Source organism: Hippocampus zosterae, chromosome 5 (genome assembly GCF_025434085.1).
Source record: "Hippocampus zosterae strain Florida chromosome 5, ASM2543408v3, whole genome shotgun sequence".
In the NCBI taxonomy this organism is placed as follows: domain Eukaryota; kingdom Metazoa; phylum Chordata; class Actinopteri; order Syngnathiformes; family Syngnathidae; genus Hippocampus; species Hippocampus zosterae.
The window spans coordinates 7,925,079-7,943,276 of record NC_067455.1 but is presented as its reverse complement, the minus strand read 5'-3'; the positions used below and the strand labels follow the sequence as shown (position 1 = coordinate 7,943,276).

Below are 18,198 nucleotides of genomic sequence, written 5' to 3'. Positions count from 1 at the left end.
TGTTTCTCATTGCGCGGAAATTGGAGCAAAGAAATGTGTTCATGATTTACCATGTTTTATTAGTGTGAAGTGTATTGCAGCTTAATTGAAGTCAATTCTTTTGTCCCATCATAATCATAGTGTATTAAATCGGAATGAGAGCCAATCACATTGTATCACATATTAATTGTAATGAATTTTAATGTCTTGTATCACAGCAATGTGCAGCAACACATATAAACGCACAAATCCAACACTCTCAATTCTCAACAATTATTATAATGATTCCTATTTAAGGAAATGATCTGCCTCAGTGCTGCCTGGCATTTTGCGGTGCAACAAAACTCTCACCCTGTGCTGTAAAAAGCAATGAAGCAAAAGAACACAGCAGTAGCCCAAATTTTCTTTTCTTTTTTTTTTTTTTTTTTGGAAAGTCACATGGCTGCCTACCACATTTCAGAAACACGTATCACACATCTACTTTCAACTCTTCTCATGTCATCCGGCCGCAGACGAACCAAACGGAATCCTCACACAGGCGTGCCACGTGCTTGAAGGCTGACGTGCAAGATGGCACCAAACATGGGCTTTTATTGTTTATTGGAAGCACGGCACGCAGAGACGAGCCTCCTTATGAGTCACCACATGTGGCCTCCTGGCAGCAGATGGTGATGCTGTCACTCTGGCATCTTCTCTTCCTGCTTCCATCGGTTCAATCTATATTTTTTTCTTTCTTAACCACATGATTTATTTTATATGGTTGTTATTGCTCCTCTCTCTTGCGGTTGAGTGCTTTCATTTCACTGGAGACTTGAAATTGTATTTGAATTTTGAAAAAAACATGTACATGAAGTTTGCCAAGGACTCGATTAACTTTGGTGTTTGCGACTACACGTTTAAATGCAACCCCTTGGGTTAATTGCCGTGGTTGTTTTTGAAAAACACATTTGCTAAGTTTGTTTTAGACCGTTGTCTTTGTTACAAACATTGACCGGTTAATTTCCTTGAAGAAGAAATCGTTTTTCAGAAGTATTAAAAAAAAAAAACTAATTAATTTGTGTTAATTAGTTAACTAATTAACTAAAAATAATGACAACTAACTAAACTAGTTAATTTTCGATGAAATTATCAATGAGATAATTGGAAATCATGTGCGCTGGGTTAATTGGATTCTCAATTTTCCTCAGCATGTACATTAGGTTGGTTTAATCATTTAATATTCTTGGTTATTCATGACAGGTGGCTCGGTGGAGCACTGGTTAGGGTGACAAGCTCACAGTGCAGAGGTTGTGGGTTCGAGCCTGGCTGCGGCCTTCCTGTGTGGAGTTTGCATGTTCTCGCTGTGCCTGCGTGGCTTTTCTCTGGGTACTCTGGTTCCCTCCCAGATTCCAAAAACATGCATGGCAGGCTAATTGAACACTCCACGCGGATGGGAAAATGTTAAAATGTTCTCATAAACGGACATTACATTTTATAATCTGATGTGCCTTACGTATGGATGCCGGCTTTTCTGTTGGTTGTCTTTCATTGAAACTCCTTCCTATTTTCCAGTCACATTCTTGCTCTCATTCTGACCGACATCTAAATGCTAGCACGCGTCTATGTTTTCGTCACAGCACAACTATAGGACTGCTTCCTGCATCCGTGTCTCGGGATCATGATAAATGTAGTCCTTTTAGAGTAATGCTGCGGTCAGACCGAATGCGAGCTGACCGCTTCTGGCGGTTCCCATGATGCGATGCGGGACAATATCATTGCGCTCGGTGGGACTGAGAAGTAAATGACACAGATAGCTTCTAATAGCTGCTGGGACCGAGCAAAAAAAAAAAACGGAAGCACGCTTGGATAATGGGGAGTAGGTGGCCTATCAAGTGAGGAGAATTGACTTGTTCAAAGCCGTTGAACCGTCAATCAAGTAAAAACACAACTACTGTAAAATAACAAAAGGTACTAAAGATATGCAGTACATATGCATGCAGGTATTTGTTTAGGACAAAATTGTCGATGTAGTTTATGAATATGCATTCCTTTAGTTGAAGATGAAATTGTTATTGATGTTTCTTAAAAAACACAATAGACTAACCCCATAGTAACCTCTTTGGTCCATCTGCGATTGCGTACTGATAGCGGCTGTTGTCACTTTCTGGCCTCCTCCTCCTTTTTCTCCTCCCCTCATTCTCACCGCTTTTTTTTTATTTTTACGACTTTTGCTTTTATTTACTTTCGACTGAAACGCCGCCACCGTGGCTTTCCTTGGGCTGTAATTGATGCGACATGCTGGCCGTCGTCAAAGCCACTCTGCCTCTCTGCTTTTCGTTAGGGCCCCAACGGGCTACTTTAATTCCTTCAAGTTCTGGAAGGCCTCCACGATTTTATCGGCCCGCTCTTCTCTGATCCTGGCACGTCATAGCAAATCTCGTGCTGTTTCCAATTAGCCCTTTATGAAAACTTCAGCTGGCATGACCGTTGCGGCACAAATGTGCTCGCTCGTGACATTTGGATCATCTGATAGGACACAGGTGGTCATCCGAGGCCGCCGATTTACAATTGTATATTTTTACTATCCTTTTTGGCCTTTTAGTCCACACGCAAAGATTTGGTTTTGGAGTCGCCCCGAGCAAAATTTATGGAAAACTGCGGCTGGGTTCAAGACGAAACTGACTCTGTTGACAGGAAAATCTGATTTTGGACGTTGGCTTTCCTCCTTTTGCATGATGTCACGACTGCTAAGTGAAAATAAATAAGACGAGTAACTGTACTTACCTCAATTTAGAGACTCTGTGGCTAACCAAAACAGCAGCACTCATCATTTTGACTTTCAGGTGAATGAGTGTGTTCTCCTGTTGAAGAATGTACAGTGGTACCTCTACTTACGAACGTCTCTTTATACGAAATGTTCAAAAGGCCTCAACAGGAAAATATTGAAAAGAAATGTCAAGTTACCAAAGTTAAAAATATAGTATAGGCTGCTACTCACAGCTCCAAGTTTCATGAACGCAACATACTTTTTGCTGCTCTGCCATTGGCTATTGGCTAACATCTTCCTGGAATCCCATTGGCTAAAAGGGACTATATGTGTAGATAGATAAATGTGTGTCTATGTAAATTTACAATTTGCGTGCATTGAGTCTCATACAAAATTGCACTGATGGTTAATTTACAAGAACAAGAAAAAGAAGGAGCAGAGAAGGTCCCAAACTAGGCTCCAGTTATCGTCGTTCTCGCGGTGCAGAGAGAATATTTGCCTGTGAGTATTGCCATCATTGCCACGGGATTCAGAAAGTGAAATTGGAGAGTGTCAGTACGACTTGAGGTGCATCGGTGTCCGAATAAATAAATGAATAAATAATCAAGACGAGAACCAACATAAAGCAGAAATCTGTCTCCGTTGGAGGTTTTTACTCGTGGCGTGATGATGAAATCAAATTGAAAAATTGTCATTCACTTTCTTTTAAAACATGTTTGAAAACTGGAAAAAAGAAATGGAAAAAAACAACAAGCAACATTCCTGAGTGGGAATGGCCTCCTCAAGGGCATTGAACACGAATCTCCTTCCCACCTCATCACGTTTGTTTTTATTTTAATGTTTAAAAAAAAACGAGCTGCTGCCTTTGTGATTAAAACTGGCCCGGAAAGTAGTTAATCGTTAATTACGTGCGAACTATTTTGTGTTTGTAAGACCATTTGAGTGAGACCCATCCCTAGGGTGGAAACCGTGTCTGAGTTTGGATGTTGAGCTTTTGCCCGTTGCCAACTTTTCATTCAAAGCAGATGTTTGGCTCGTAACATTGCAAAAATAGGGAATAAACAAAACATGCGCACGTCATCCAAAACATGTTTCATGTGTGCAGCTTTGTTGTATTCGATTGGAGACAATTTAGTCAATACGGCAAGATATTTTTTTTTTGTCTATCACTTATGGGTGACTAAAATGCTTAAAAAAGCATTCACCATTGATGCGGGTCCGCAGCGTGACAGCCGTCCAAAGATTCGAGAGCGTTAATAAAGCCGTACAACTAATGGACATGTTGGAATGAAACCATGGAAGATTTTTTTTAATTTCCTCCCACGTTAGAGCAGCCTGATAAAATGACCAAAAATAAAAGCTAAGTCTAAACACTGTTAATATCGTGTTGGCGGAATGAGAATTAACCAGATTAATCCATCCGTTTTCATCCACCGAAGGGTGCCGAAATGTTGACAATTCTGCTACCACGTGCTGTCGACAGAAATTGATGTCAAAGAACCCTTTATTGCAAACACGTGACCAAAGCCAGAAAACAGGCGAGCTGGAGTTCGTACAAAGTGTGTGTCGCATATGTGTTAAGGATGACACAGTTCATGAAGTGAATAGGGAACGCCATGAAAAAAATGTAAAAAAAAAAGCCAATTGAAGGTCAACTGACAGCCGTTTGCTGAGTCAGTATTGCTCATGTCATAATTCTAATGTCATAATTGCAAAAACCGTAAATCGTTATTTTGCCATCCAAATCCCTTTCTCAATACTGCTTTAGTTTTTTTTTCAACAAAAGCCCCCCCCCGCCAAAAAAAACCCATGAAAATGAATTTTATCTCTGAAGTGGGCGGCCCGGTAGCCCAGTGGTTAGCACGTCGGCTTCACAGTGCAGAGGTACCGAGTTCGATTCCAGCTCCGGCCTCCCTGTGTGGAGTTTGCATGTTCTCCCCGGGCCTGCGTGGGTTTTCTCCGGGTGCTCCGGTTTCCTCCCACATTCCAAAAACATGCGTGGCAGGCTGATTGAACACTCTAAATTGTCCCTAGGTGTGAGTGTGAGCGTGAATGGTTGTTTGTTTCTGTGTGCCCTGCGATTGGCTGGCAAACGATTCAGGGTGTCCCCCGCCTACTGCCCGGAGACGGCTGGGATGGGCTCCAGCACCCCCCGCGACCCTAGTGAGGATCAAGCGGCTCGGAAGATGAATGAATGAATGAATGAATGAATGAATGAAAGAAGGAAGTCTACACTTGTTTTTTGTGAAGTTCGGTCACAGAACACAATCGTCTCTGGGCTCGTTAACCCTAACGAGGAGCGCCATCAACACAAGTTTTTTGATGGGAATGGGCGGAGAAAAGTCTTCATTAACTCTATTTTGCTCATAAACCCGGGGAAATACAACAAAAAAACAGTGGCCAGCAGGTGGCATCATTGTGTCCTTTTTGAATGTGATCACAGAGTATCAAAACAATGTGGACGTTGAGCGTAATCAGCAGCTTGCGATTGATCAAAATGTTTGTTACCTTAAATCTACTGCAAAGAGTGTTGCAAAAGAGAAAAAAGATGACAGATTGTTTAAATTTAGAAACATAAGTGGTGACTGAAACACCCATGCATGGCAAAATGCACATGCACGCACACACGCTGCTAAATACTACTACTACTAAATTACGTGCCAATAATTTACGTTTCTCAAATTTAAAATTGTAACCGTGGTGATAGTTGAAAATGCATCACCTTGCCATCAGAAGCGCAATTTCATCGTCGCAGTTGGTATTTGATCGAAGAACTGTTCAAATGAGGCATTGCGAACCCCCCCCCCTCCACTTGTGACGAAAGAAGAGTCGAATCTTTCATTACTTTTTTTCTTCCGTGTTTACATAATCATTTTTTTTATTGATTGCCATTGATACTTCAATCAATCACAATTCAGCAAGAGTCACATTGTCAGTATCATTTCTGTTTCTATAAGTGTACAGGAAAAATGGCTTTGAACGTTTGGATTGTGTCCCCCACCCCCCTGCAGGTAACACATGTCACAACGGCCTGGTGCACCCCGTGACCCGGTCCGCCTTGCCGTCTGTTCACAGTGCTCTGGGCGTCAAGCACTTTCTTCCCTTCCCATTGGACAACAACGTCTCGCCCGCCGTGAATATCTTCCCGGGATTCAATACTGTGAGTATCAACCTTGCTATTTTTGTGTTATGTTTTCTTTTGTTTGTTTCTTGCTGTTGTCTTTGGTTTAACGTCTTACCAAAAGCAAGCGACTAGTTCTGGGACAGTGAATGTGTCTGTTGCTGTTGACTAATTTGTAGTGGGTGAGCGTGTCTTGTTTTGGGATTTTTTTTTTCTCAGGTGTTGCATACACACACACACACGAAAAAGGTTCATTGAATAATTTCAATTGTCTGAACTGGTGCTCGTAAGAGGGAGCACATAACTCCTACTTTGGAATCCCTTCACTGGCTCCTTTTGCATTTTTGAGTTCTTTTTCATTTTTTTTTCTTATTTGTTTTCAAATGTTTCCACAGCCAGACCCGACCTTCTCTCTCTTTTATTCTTTGACTTCTGACTCACCAGGGGACATGATTGAGTGTTTTTGTGCTTTGTGTTGTATGACTTATTTTTGCTTCTTGCACAGCACGTTTGTACATAGCGGTGGTTATTTTAAAGTTCTGTATAAATACAGTTGAGTTGACGTTCCATTAGACAAAAATTGAGGAACACTGACGTTTGGTGTGTTGAATAATCCCACCTGATGTTTTTGTGATCATGTACACTGGGCTCCTTGATGACTAAATTACATTTGATACTTTGAAAATGCAAACGTAAAGTTCCTTGAAGACTTCAAAATGGAGCTTACTTAGCCATCCATTCATTCTGAAATCATCGGACCCTCTGAAAAAATGTAAATCTGATTGGTTATGGAAACAGTGCTATTGCTTATTTAGTCGAAGTCGCATCAGTCGTGGGCAGATTAGATTGACATGGCAACCTATAAAGGCTGAAATCTGATTGGACTAGAAAATCTAACATCGCCATCCACGCATCGAAGCGCTGCAGTCAAGCGAAATGCTTTCATGGAACAAAATATTTGAATTTAAGTTGTAAATGTCGGTCAGTGCTTACCACTGCATTCAAAATAAAATTGCCTGTCCATTTCCAGGCACACATTGTTGCTATTTTCTTTGTTTCTTATGGGAAAGTGATTTTTGGTGTTCACATCCTTGATGTGGGCTCGCACACAAATGATCAGAGAGACAATGTGGAACTCTTCAACCTCATCGTGAAGCTGTCATTCGCCTTCCCCCTGTGGGCTTATTGCCATTTCCTTCCACCGCGTCCTCTTTTTGCCAGCTGCACTCCAAGTATCAAACCCCTTTGTCCTAATTCGAAAGAATCGGACCGCCGGATTTTGACGCGGCTTTTATCCCTTTCCGCTTTTCTCGTTTCGCGGCAGTAATCGCGACCTTTTGATGACGCCGCCCATTCCGACTTCGCTCGTATTTCCGCTTTAATGACTTTTAAAGGGAAAATCAATAGATCTGTTTGGACGTGAAGTTGTGCACAAGCTCGATTGCACAATAGTAAATATATATCCCGACATATGTATGACTTCTGGATTTTTGGACTCAGCAAATTGACCTTCCACGTTATTGGAATTGTAAACAATGGAGACGATTTGAATAAACATACGTGGAGTCAAAAAACATCGCAGTCAATTTTGTGATTGACCCGGTGAACGAAAAACGGTCATCAAAGAAATGAACGTATGCCAATTGGAAAAAGTCAAATTCAAATTAGAGCCTGAACATTAAAATCATTCAGGAGTCTTCAGTGAACCGAACAGACACCTTTCATGAATACCAAACACAGATTCAAAAGTCTGAACCTGCTTTCGTAAACATCAAGGACAACTTAGTTTTCCATGAACTGACTGTACACTCCCCCCACCCCCGCCCAAAAAAGAAAGTAGTGCCGTGTGCAAACTGTATTAAATCAACGAGTAAAATGGATCTGCATTTGTTCTGGTAACCATGCCTGCTTCAAACCGTGGCGTGAATTTAAAATTCATGTTTGCAAAATGTGGGAAAGTGCCAGGACGCTTTGCATATTTCTCAGGTGAGGAGCTTTTTTTTTTTTGAACCCAAGAGGAGGGAACACATGTGAGCTTTAACGACAAGATGACTCGCGCTTGGCAACCAGATCCTCAGAAATCATCTCATCCCCATCATAAATCGACAGAAAATACACACACACACACACACACACACACACACACACACACACACACACAGACCAAAGCATCTCCAAAATCTGTAAATTAGCATTCCAAATCATCGCTTGCCTTTGCTTTTATGATTTCTTCACCCCCTCTCCAAAGGAAATATTCACCCAACAAAGTTAACAACTCTGGACGGCATCTCGCCTGCACTGGCCCGGTGTAGTGACGTCTCTGACGTTCTTTTGTCCAAGCTCTTTTCATTTACGACGTATGGCTTACAACTTGGTTATGAGTTATGTGTGGCAGACATGTTTGGCTCTTGCCGCTTCCACTCATCACATCGAGTCGCTCTCCAAGGGAGTGGTGGAAAGGGGGGGCGGGGGGAAAGAAATACGTCTGCCAAATTTTGCTGTCATGTGTGGTTACCATAGTGACTATTTTATAATACTTCCAAGCGAATGACAATGTTTTCCGCCACTCAAGCAGTTGTTTTTTGTTCAGTATGTTTCACCAAGTTCACATTACCCTGCCAGACAAGCTGTAAATCGCAGGACTGACACAAATCTTGGGAAATCACAGGGAGAGACGTGACAGTCCCCGATTGTTGAAAAATCGACACTATAGCGACCATGGGAAGAAACTTTTAAAACATAGATAGACCCTCACCAAAATAATTTCAATACAATTAAATGCAACACACTTCAACTCACAAATCAATCTGCTAGCTTCATGCTAACATAGACGCTCCTGTTTGTTCCAACAGAGATTAGCATAAATGTAGCAGTAATTACAAACACCCAAGCAACTGCTCGTGTTTCAATGTTTAGTGTTCACCAAAATGCCATTTGATTGTGGCAAAATTACTTTTGTCCAGTCTACACGAAGCGTCTCAATTCACTTCAACATACTGTATTTCCTTGGCACCAAGATATCACAAAGCAATACTTTTCTTGTGAATAATAAATAAATAAATAAAACCGGTGACTATGGAAAATGTCAACAAATAATGGCACACAGACCCTCCCCCCCCAAAAAAAAGGCATCATATTTTTTAAAGGAAGAATTTGTAGTTTTAAGACAACAAGCAAGATATGAATGTTCTCCACTCCCTCTCCATGGGCCTAGGGATGAGCATTTTTTTTTCGAGCGTTAGATATTCCACCATACAGTGTCATGTTTCGGTTTGTGACCAACAGGTGGCACTGTAGGGCTCTCCCTGCCGCTGCACACCTGTTGGTCGTTATGTCGTTAGCCGTTTAAAAGGACTCCCGGCACGACCACTCAGTGTCGGGTCATGTGTGGCTGTTTGTTTGCTACTGTCATGGTTGTTCTCAGTCATGTTTTGTTTTAGCTTCAGTCATGGTTTTGTTTGACACTATGGATTCATTTTGTTGTTAGGACTTTGTTTGTTTAGGATTTAAGTTTTTTGTGTTTTATCAATACACTTGTTCAAGTACACCCTGCTCCTCCCTCCTGCCTGCTTTTTTGGGGTCCTCCACCAGCTCGCAACGTGATACACAGTTTCAGCAAAGCTCTTGACGCCAGAGCAAACAGGTCAGTTACGAGGCCGCAAGATTGTGCCACTTACCGGCGACAAAGCTATCCTCCAACTGAAATGATTGACACTTCATTGGTCACGCCTTCTGTCTCTGATTGGTTGTTCTTTCTCGGGCTCGGTGGTTTCTCAGAACTCAAATAAGAGGTACAGGATGAAAGTGGAAGCAGAAAGTGATCATTTACAAATGTGCGACTCTCAGGTTTATAACGACGGGTTTAACAATATGGCAAATTGAGATTTTTATTTATTTATTTGTTTTTTTGGGGAGAACTGCAAACTCTTTCAAGAACAGGAGATGTATCAGTACTCCTCCTACGTGCATTCATCGGCACAAATACCTGCACCATCACATCCTTACTGAGCGCAAACACTTTTGCCGGACCTGTGGTGAGGTATCTGTCAGTCAGGTCGGGCTGGTCACGTTTGTGCAGTTGTTGAGCGGCCAAAAAAAACTGAAATTGAAACTTTTTGGATTGGAATGAAAGCGAAACTTAAAGTGAGGGCAGCGGCTTAACACATAGAAGTGTGTGTGCCCGTATGTGTGTATGAGTGTACAAGTCTCTGCAGGCCTGAAAATAAGATCTGTCTGGCAAGCGGCCGACATTTGTCTTAGAGAAACAATACAAAGTCCATTTCCCCCTGCAGAGTAATCAGGAGTGTGATTTATTGATTGTGCACGCTGGGAAATTGCTTTGTAGTGGCACGCATACACACGGACACACTCACACTGGAGGCTTCCATCATCGTCCATTTGGGGCGTGGACACACACTCACTTAGTCAATGTTAGCGTTCCTGCTCAATGGAGGTGACGGACGTGTTTATTCAAGTAACTTAGTGTCTCATAAAAGCAATGGGATAATTATCGAGTGTTAGGATTTTGATAGATCTTTTTCAGACCGTTTGGCCTTATTTAGGAGCGGCATTTGAGCAAAACAAAAATGGGATTGAGCTTTTGTTGCGATGAAAATGCAGGAAACAAAATATTAATTTTTTTATTATCATGTTTTTAACCCTTAGGTCCTTCGAAACAAAAAACCCCTAAGTTACGCGTTTTACAATTTTGGAAATGATGTATGTTGTGTTATACAAACATTCTTTTTTTTTTTTTTTTCAAACACTCAAAATGTTCAGAGGCATCTGTGCTATCCATACATATATAGTTTTTATTAGTTATAAAGGCAAACTCATTTGCGATCCTCTGGCGCCACCTAAAAGTTGCACAATTGGAATGACTTCAACCCAACAATGTGGCATGCATACGTCTGTCCAAGCGAAAACAAAGCGATTGACGTAAAAATCGCGTGAAATGCATGTTTACACATTAGGTTTACGATGCATTCAAAAATATGAATTATAATCGGTCTCTATGGTGCAAAATATGTAAATTGTGAAGATTACGGAATCAAAACCTTTTTTATTATTGCTGCAATGCCTGAGAATTATCAGCCGGTGACGTCATGAAATTTCGGCCATTTTAGAACCCCCCCCCCCATACGTTTCAGCTCTCTCGTGTTTTTCCGAATGCCTTTGCCTTTGATTCAAAGACATAATTTTGCATTTATCGCAAACGGTGGACTACGAGGGTTAAACACATCACTCTGTGTTTCGTTTTTAGAATACTACCTCAGATCTCCCTCCCTGCCCCTCTCTCTCTCACTATATATACAGTATTCATTCATTCATTCATCTTCCGAGCCGCTTGATCCTCACTAGGGTCGCGGGGGTGTTGGAGCCTATCCCAGCTGTCTTCGGGCAGTAGGCGGGGGACACCCTGAATCGGTTGCCAGCCAATCGCAGGGCACACAGAAACGAACAACCATTCGCACTCACACTCACACCTAGGGACAATTTAGAGTGTTCAATCAGCCTGCCACGCATGTTTTTGGAAATGTGGGAGGAAACCGGAGCACCCGGAGAAAACCCACGCAGGCCCGGGGAGAACATGCAAACTCCACACAGGGAGGCCGGAGCTGGAATCGAACCCGGTACCTCTGCACTGTGAAGCCGACGTGCTAACCACTGGACTACCGGGCCGCCTCTATATACAGTATATACTGTATATATACATTTTTTTTCATTTGACTGATGACTCAGCTGGCTAGTTCTGCGTATAAAATTTTTGGGAATCATGAACTCATTCTTTAACACCGTATCGGGATTATAACAAGACTTTACAGAAGGATTTTTCTTTTGAAGTGAACTACATAGTCCACTCGATAAAAATCCCGATTGAGTGCTGAGCGAGTAACGATTGAGTGAATAGTTCCAGACACAACAATAGAGTTAAAGCTCAGCTGGGAGGGAGATTAACAACGGTATTTAGTACAAGTGAACAGCGTACTACAGGACTCAAAATTAGGGTTCCTCCCAAAATCCGATAGATGAGGAGCAGGCAGCTTGAAGCCATTAAGCTTATCTACAAACTCGTGACTTTATCTGCGGGTCGCCCAGGCAACCCATCCCAAAACCCGCCAGCTGGATTGTTCGTGGCTCGTAAATCTCTGGGAACATTCAGGTTGAAATGATTTTCTTCTTTTTTTCTTTTTTTATTTTTTGCCACAGGGACCACGTACTGTTTTCTTCTCTCCATGGGGACGACATGTTCCATCCTAAACTTTAAACATAGTCACGCTCCAACTTACAACTGGAGATGAGGTATCAAGCTTTGAAAGCAAAGTGCCATACTTGCTTTGCGATCTGCTCCACGCTCTCCACGGTTCTCACAGAGGCGTTCTTATCTTGAGTTTTGGGACGACCAGATGTGCGGTTAGAGCCGACAAACGTTTTTTTGGGGTCTCTCCTCAATGAGACGTCAAAGTAGAACATGCACAAAGGAAGACAAAACGTAGTCAACCTCTCTTTAGTGCAGGCTTTAAAACACACCCCTTGGGAGATGTTAAAATTAAAATTGAGAGTTAGTTTTATCCCTCTGATGCGCTTGAAACACATTGAAAGTTATCGAAATCCACAAAAAGAAAGCCATGGTTCTCAACTGTCATCAAGTCAACTTTATCGAAGTTAGAATTCCCTTGCCAGAAAACGAAAACACGGAAGTACATATTTGTAAAAGTTCACTAATGAGGTATCTGTACCCACTGTATAAAGTCTTGCTGACAACGTCCGAAGAAAGACCAGGTGGGTCGTGGATCCCAAAAATGCAGACTCGGATAAATGCCGATACAAAAATCTTCATTTAAGGAAAAGCGACTGACCGAAAAAAGTATAAAGAGAAATCGCTGGCGACCAACAGGCAGGAAAACCAATCGAGAACAAAAGGCGGCTTGAAACCTGCAAGGTAAAATCAGTAACCGAAAATCCACAAAACTAAATGACAACAGTCCAAAAACACCAACGTAAAACAAGTCAAAAAGGACTTGACAAAAGAGATACTTACAAAACCAAAATCTATCGAGACAAGAGCGACTACGAGAAAGAACATGAGGTCGAGAAAATGGCACTTGGGCATGAACGGCGAACAAGGTCAATAATCTGATGAGCGACATGAGATCTTGGTAGTCCTGACTTACATAGAGTTGTGATGATGATCAAATTGGCGGCAGGAGTGACCACTCGAAGAGGAACCTTCCACTGCTACCTGCTGGAGAAACACAAGAACAGTTGGTGCTCAGTGCTGCCGACCACATTGTGGTACAATCTGGTATCACGCCGAAGCTGCACAACTCTAAATTCAAGACTTGTCTGTGGAGCCGACATTTAAAAACAACAACAATGCGATATAAATTTTCAAGATGAAGCTCTGGCGTTTTGGAAGCCACATGGCGATGTGGACAACAGGTGCGACCACAGATGGGCCACACATGATTCCTGCTCGCTCAACCTTTGATCATTTTTTTTTTCACCCCATCACCAGTGTGAACTCCTCAGGCTCCAAGATCCCAGGCCAATGTTTACGGCAAGGAGGCAACCCCCCCCCCCAAAAAAAACTGAGATCCAGAATTTAAGAAACAAGTCAAAATTAAAAAATTTGTTCCACAATGTGCAGCTCCTTATTATGTGCCTTTTGTTCAGAATAAATAGCCTGTGCTCCAGCCACGTCCTTTAATTTACTGTTAGCTATATTTTTATGTTTCATAAATTAGATTTTGTTTGGTTGTATTAGAGATGAAGTGATTGTGTTTGCATAAAAGTACCTTGAGAAAAAAGAATCGCAGAGTAAGTCGCAATCGCAATGACTTTTTCTTTTTTTTCAAAATCCTTCTGTTCAAAATCCCAATTTGAGACTTGAGTTTGAAATGCCAGCCCTCGTCTGAAACCCGAACACAGGCCTGAAACTGTAGTTTGGCTTTAAATATCCCACTTGAAATTCCAAAGATGACATTTACTATCAAACAGAAACCGCAAAGTATCCAACGTGCTTTGCGGTAACTTGTACGTTTAGCCATGAAAGAGTGAGAACTCTGGAGTGCGTGAAGCGAACCTAATGAAATTTGTCCGGGCGCGCGTCCAACATCCCTACGGGGATGAATAAAATGCAATCTCGCTCCCTCACCTCAAACTTGTCCACACTTCTAAGTGTGGTTTGGGAGCTTTGCGTGCATGTACTCGGCACAGGTGGCCAAAATACTTGCACTCTGTACTACTCGATAGAAGAGAAAAAGAAAGGTCAGGATTGAAGCACAAATACTGCAGATTGGGTGACAGACTGGACCAAGATGGTTCTTTTGATGAGGCCCCCGGGATGGGGGCCGGAGGGGTGCGCTGGTCAGCAGTAAATCATTGATTACAAAGTAAAAGCACAGTTTGGCCTTGGCGACGTGGCGGAGAGAAAAAAAATGCGGCTAGTTTTGTAGCGACGGGAGGCTAATTATGGTACATTCAGTGATGCAGTCAGTTTTTTGTGACTCTCCATTAAAAAAAATATATATGTGTGTGTGTGTATATATATATATATATATATATATATATATATATACAGTCAAACCTCGGTTTTCGTCCATAATCCGTTCCAGAAGGCGGTTCGAACCGTCACTTCCTCGTCTACCTGCTCTAATCCTCGTGTAAGGAAGGCGACAGGAGTCAAATGGTGCATTCAAGTGCGCTCAGGTCCTTCGAGAACCGAAATTTGTCGTCATCCGAGGCATAAAAAAACTTTTGGTCCAAAACCGAATTGGTTGAGAACCGAGACGTTCGAAAACCGAGGTTTTACTGTAGTTGCAAATCAGTGTAGTACACAAATGTAAAAAAAATAAAAATAAATAATAATCATTATAATCATAAACAAATTTTAAATAGAGGCCAAGATATCAGTTTTTTTTCTGACCATTTATCCTTTGTGAATTGAAGGACATGGAGCCCCCCACCCTACCTCCCACCCCCACTCCCTCATTACCGTGTTTGATATTCATGATAGAATATTACAGCAAGATAAATGGTTTAATCTGGCTTTTTTATTGAACGCTGTCACTGCCGAGACGCCCCCATCCTTCGTCTCCCCAGGCGAGTAGAGCCGCCCCGGCCGGCCTCCTGATAGTATGATAGATTAGAAATTAACCTAAAGGGGAATTTTGCGGGGTGAAAAAAAATTAAAAAACACGATCGAAGTCCAGCCAGCGGACTAACAGATGAGGATTTATAAGCCTTGCCTGACATTGCACTTTGGTGGGAAACGCTCCAGTGAACTCCACGTTGAGGTTTTAAAACATTTTTTTTTTCTTTGTCCGATGGACTTCAGCAAGGGAGTAGATGTACTATCCCAGTTGTCAATCATAACGACACATATGGATGACGCAGGCCTGATTATTTTTGTGTTGAATCAAAACAAAATATTTGCAAACATCTGCTTTGACTTTAAAAAAATGATCACCTTTTTTTGCCCATTTTCTGGCATGTTACAAACCAAACAATTGACTGAATTGTGATTCATTTTATGCTAATTCATTTTCTGCGCTGTCTGTTTGAAATAATGCCCCGTTGTTTTAATCTTGGGGTGGAAGACAATTTATTCATTTTTTTAAACTATCTGATTCATCAATTTATCGACCAACCGATCAACGGATTAATCGAATGATGAAATATTCACTAATTGTAGCCCTAGTTGGGTTACTTATTTTGACTCAACAGATTGGCTTGAAGATTGGATTTGAGCTGGCTGAAGAGCTGGTATCAAGCTTGGGTCAATGCCTCGGATTTGTATTTTGTATTTTATCTCGCTGCCGCCAAGCCACGCAGTCAACGTGATTTAAAGTCTCCGCAAGGAGCCAAAGTCACGTCAGCTTTCAAGCCAACAATAGCCCGGAGGTGCGGACGGAGCTTGCGGTGATTCCGGCGGGGGTTCGGCTTTTCAAATGAAGGCAGGTTTTAGTCATTAAAACGGGGGTTTGGATTTCAAATTCGGGTTTCATGTCAGAGGGAGGGTTTCAAATTACAAAACAACAACAAAAATGTTCGCAGTTTGAATGCATCAAATTTCAAGTTGGACCAACGTATGATTGCTAGCGGCGTATTATTAAAAACACAAACCATCAAAGTCCGTCTTGATCAACCAGATCCAAACTCAAACACTCTTCACTTGTTTCCCGTGCTTTGAGATTTTATTGATCGCCGACAGTGCAGCAGTAAATGTCACGTCATTGATTTGAAAAGATCACTGCTTGTTGTCGCCTTTTCTGGCAATCCTCATTGCGGGAAAGCCAGACGTTGTCGTCACCGTCGTGTTTTTCCCGTCACGTTTTCCCGCCGTGTTGGACCGGTTGTCACATGAAGTGCGCCAAATGAGATCGTCGTCCACATTCTGCCATTTTCTCTCCCCTGACGTGACGAGCCCACAGGAAGACTTTTCTTGACTGTCGGATCTGTGTAAAAACGCGTGTTTGCATACGTGACTTACTGTTGTGTTCTCTTGTCTGCATCGGCGCGCACTGTGTGTTCCTGTCGCCATTTTGTCGAGCTTTCAAAATGCCGTGTCTAAACCGATTTCTGTTGAGGTTAAATCCTTTCGTATCTCATTGCAACTGAACAGGGTCAAACACTGATCGTCACTGGAGTGGTTCATATCTGCTCATTTGAAATCGCAATCAATCGGAATCATTTCTACTGCATCGTCGTTACTCTTTGCATCGTCATTGCCGCGTATCACATCGTAATGGGGAAAATCGTATCTCCCTGTATCAGAATCGGAGCGATTTGTATCTACCGCATTGTAGTTGGAGTAAATTGTTTTCACTGCGTCGCAACGTGTTCGAATTGCAGTGTCGCGGATTGTAATTGGGCCGAATCGTATCGATGGCTTTATATTTGAAGCAAATCGGATCTCAATCGTAATTACAGTGAATCCAACCTACTGCTTTGTCCATCCATTTCCAGATCCGCTTATTTTCACTAGGTTCGTGGGGCATGCTGGAGCCTATCCCAGTTGTCTTAGGGCAGTAGGCGGGGTACACCCTGAACTGGTCGCCATCCAATCACAGGGACGAACAACCATCCGCGGTCACACTCACACCTTGAGTGTTCCATTAACCTGCCACGCATGTTCTTGGAATGCGGGAGGAAACGGGAGTACCCGGAGAAAACCCACGCAGGCACAAGGAGAACATGCCAACTCCACACAGGAAGGCTGAACCCGGAATCAACTCTGTACTGTGACGCGGACATCCTCACAAATAATCTCCTTATGGTGTAGAGGTGCAGAGTTCGATTCCGACTTCAGACCTCCTGTGTGGAGTTGGCATTTTCTCCCCATGCCTGAGTGGGTTTTCTCTGGGTACTCCCGATTCCTCCCACATTAACGGAGCACACTAAATTTGTCTTGAGGTGTGAGTGGAGGCGCAGATGGTTGTTCGTCTATGTGTGCTCTGCGATTGGCTGGCAAACGGTTCAGGGTGGGCCCCGCCTACTGCCCAAAGAGAGCTGGGATAGGCTCCAGCACATCCCGTGACCTTCGTGAGGAGATGCGCATGAGAAAATGAATGAAGGGACGTTGCGATTGAATCGTAAATGTAGTGAAACCAACTTCTTTGCAACTGGAGTGAATTGGACGGCATTGCGTTGCACATGTAATGATAGCATTGAAGCAAATTGTATCGTAATCGAAGCGCATCCCACCTACTGAATCGAAATTAGAGTGACTCACATCTCATCACGACTGGAGTGAATTGCATGCTTTCACTTTGTAACAGCAGTGCCTCACAATCATAATTGCAGTGAATCTGATGGATTGATTGAATTGGAATGAAGGTACACTGTGTTTTATCATATCATCATAGAGTGTGTCATCCCAGAATTGAAGTCAAATGGTATCGTTTTGTCGCAGTTGTGTTCTGTGTCATCGCCCAAGTACCGTGAATGACATCACATCCCAAACGTTGTTTGTGCCGGAGACTGCGTGGACGTACGCAGCTCATCAGGATGATTGACAGCTGCGTCTGGGACACGAGCGTCCCAAAGCGTGTGGGCTGTGGCGAGTCCCTCGTGCCACTCGGCGTGGGTGTCGGATGCTGAGACCAAACACGTAAGGTTTAAGTCAGGTGAATAGGTAGGGTTAGGGTCTTAAAACAGAATAAGGGTTTCAAATGACAGATTCGAGTCAGGGTTAGGGTTTCAAATTAGTATTTGAAGACAAGCTCAGGGTGTCGAACTAGCGCTTCAAGACAGGCTTTGGGTTTCAAAGTAGGATTTCAATTAGTGTTTTAAACTACAGTTCTAAAGTGAGGTTTCCAGCCAGTGTTAGGGTGTCAAAGTAAAGTTT

The 18,198-nt window shown here is 42.6% G+C and overlaps 1 protein-coding gene across 6 annotated transcripts in view; it reads left to right on the top strand.

The window, feature by feature from the left end:
• znf385d (zinc finger protein 385D) overlaps nt 1-18,198 on the top strand; it is a 101,360-nt gene that overhangs the window by 65,600 nt on the left and 17,562 nt on the right. For all 6 annotated transcript variants that reach the window (XM_052066041.1, XM_052066042.1, XM_052066040.1 and 3 more), the window contains one exon: nt 5,737-5,885. Coding sequence is in view for 3 of the 6 variants with exons in the window: in XM_052066039.1 (XP_051921999.1) it covers nt 5,737-5,885 (149 nt within the window). In the remaining 3 variants the exon portion in view is untranslated. The remainder of the gene's footprint in view (nt 1-5,736; nt 5,886-18,198) is intronic.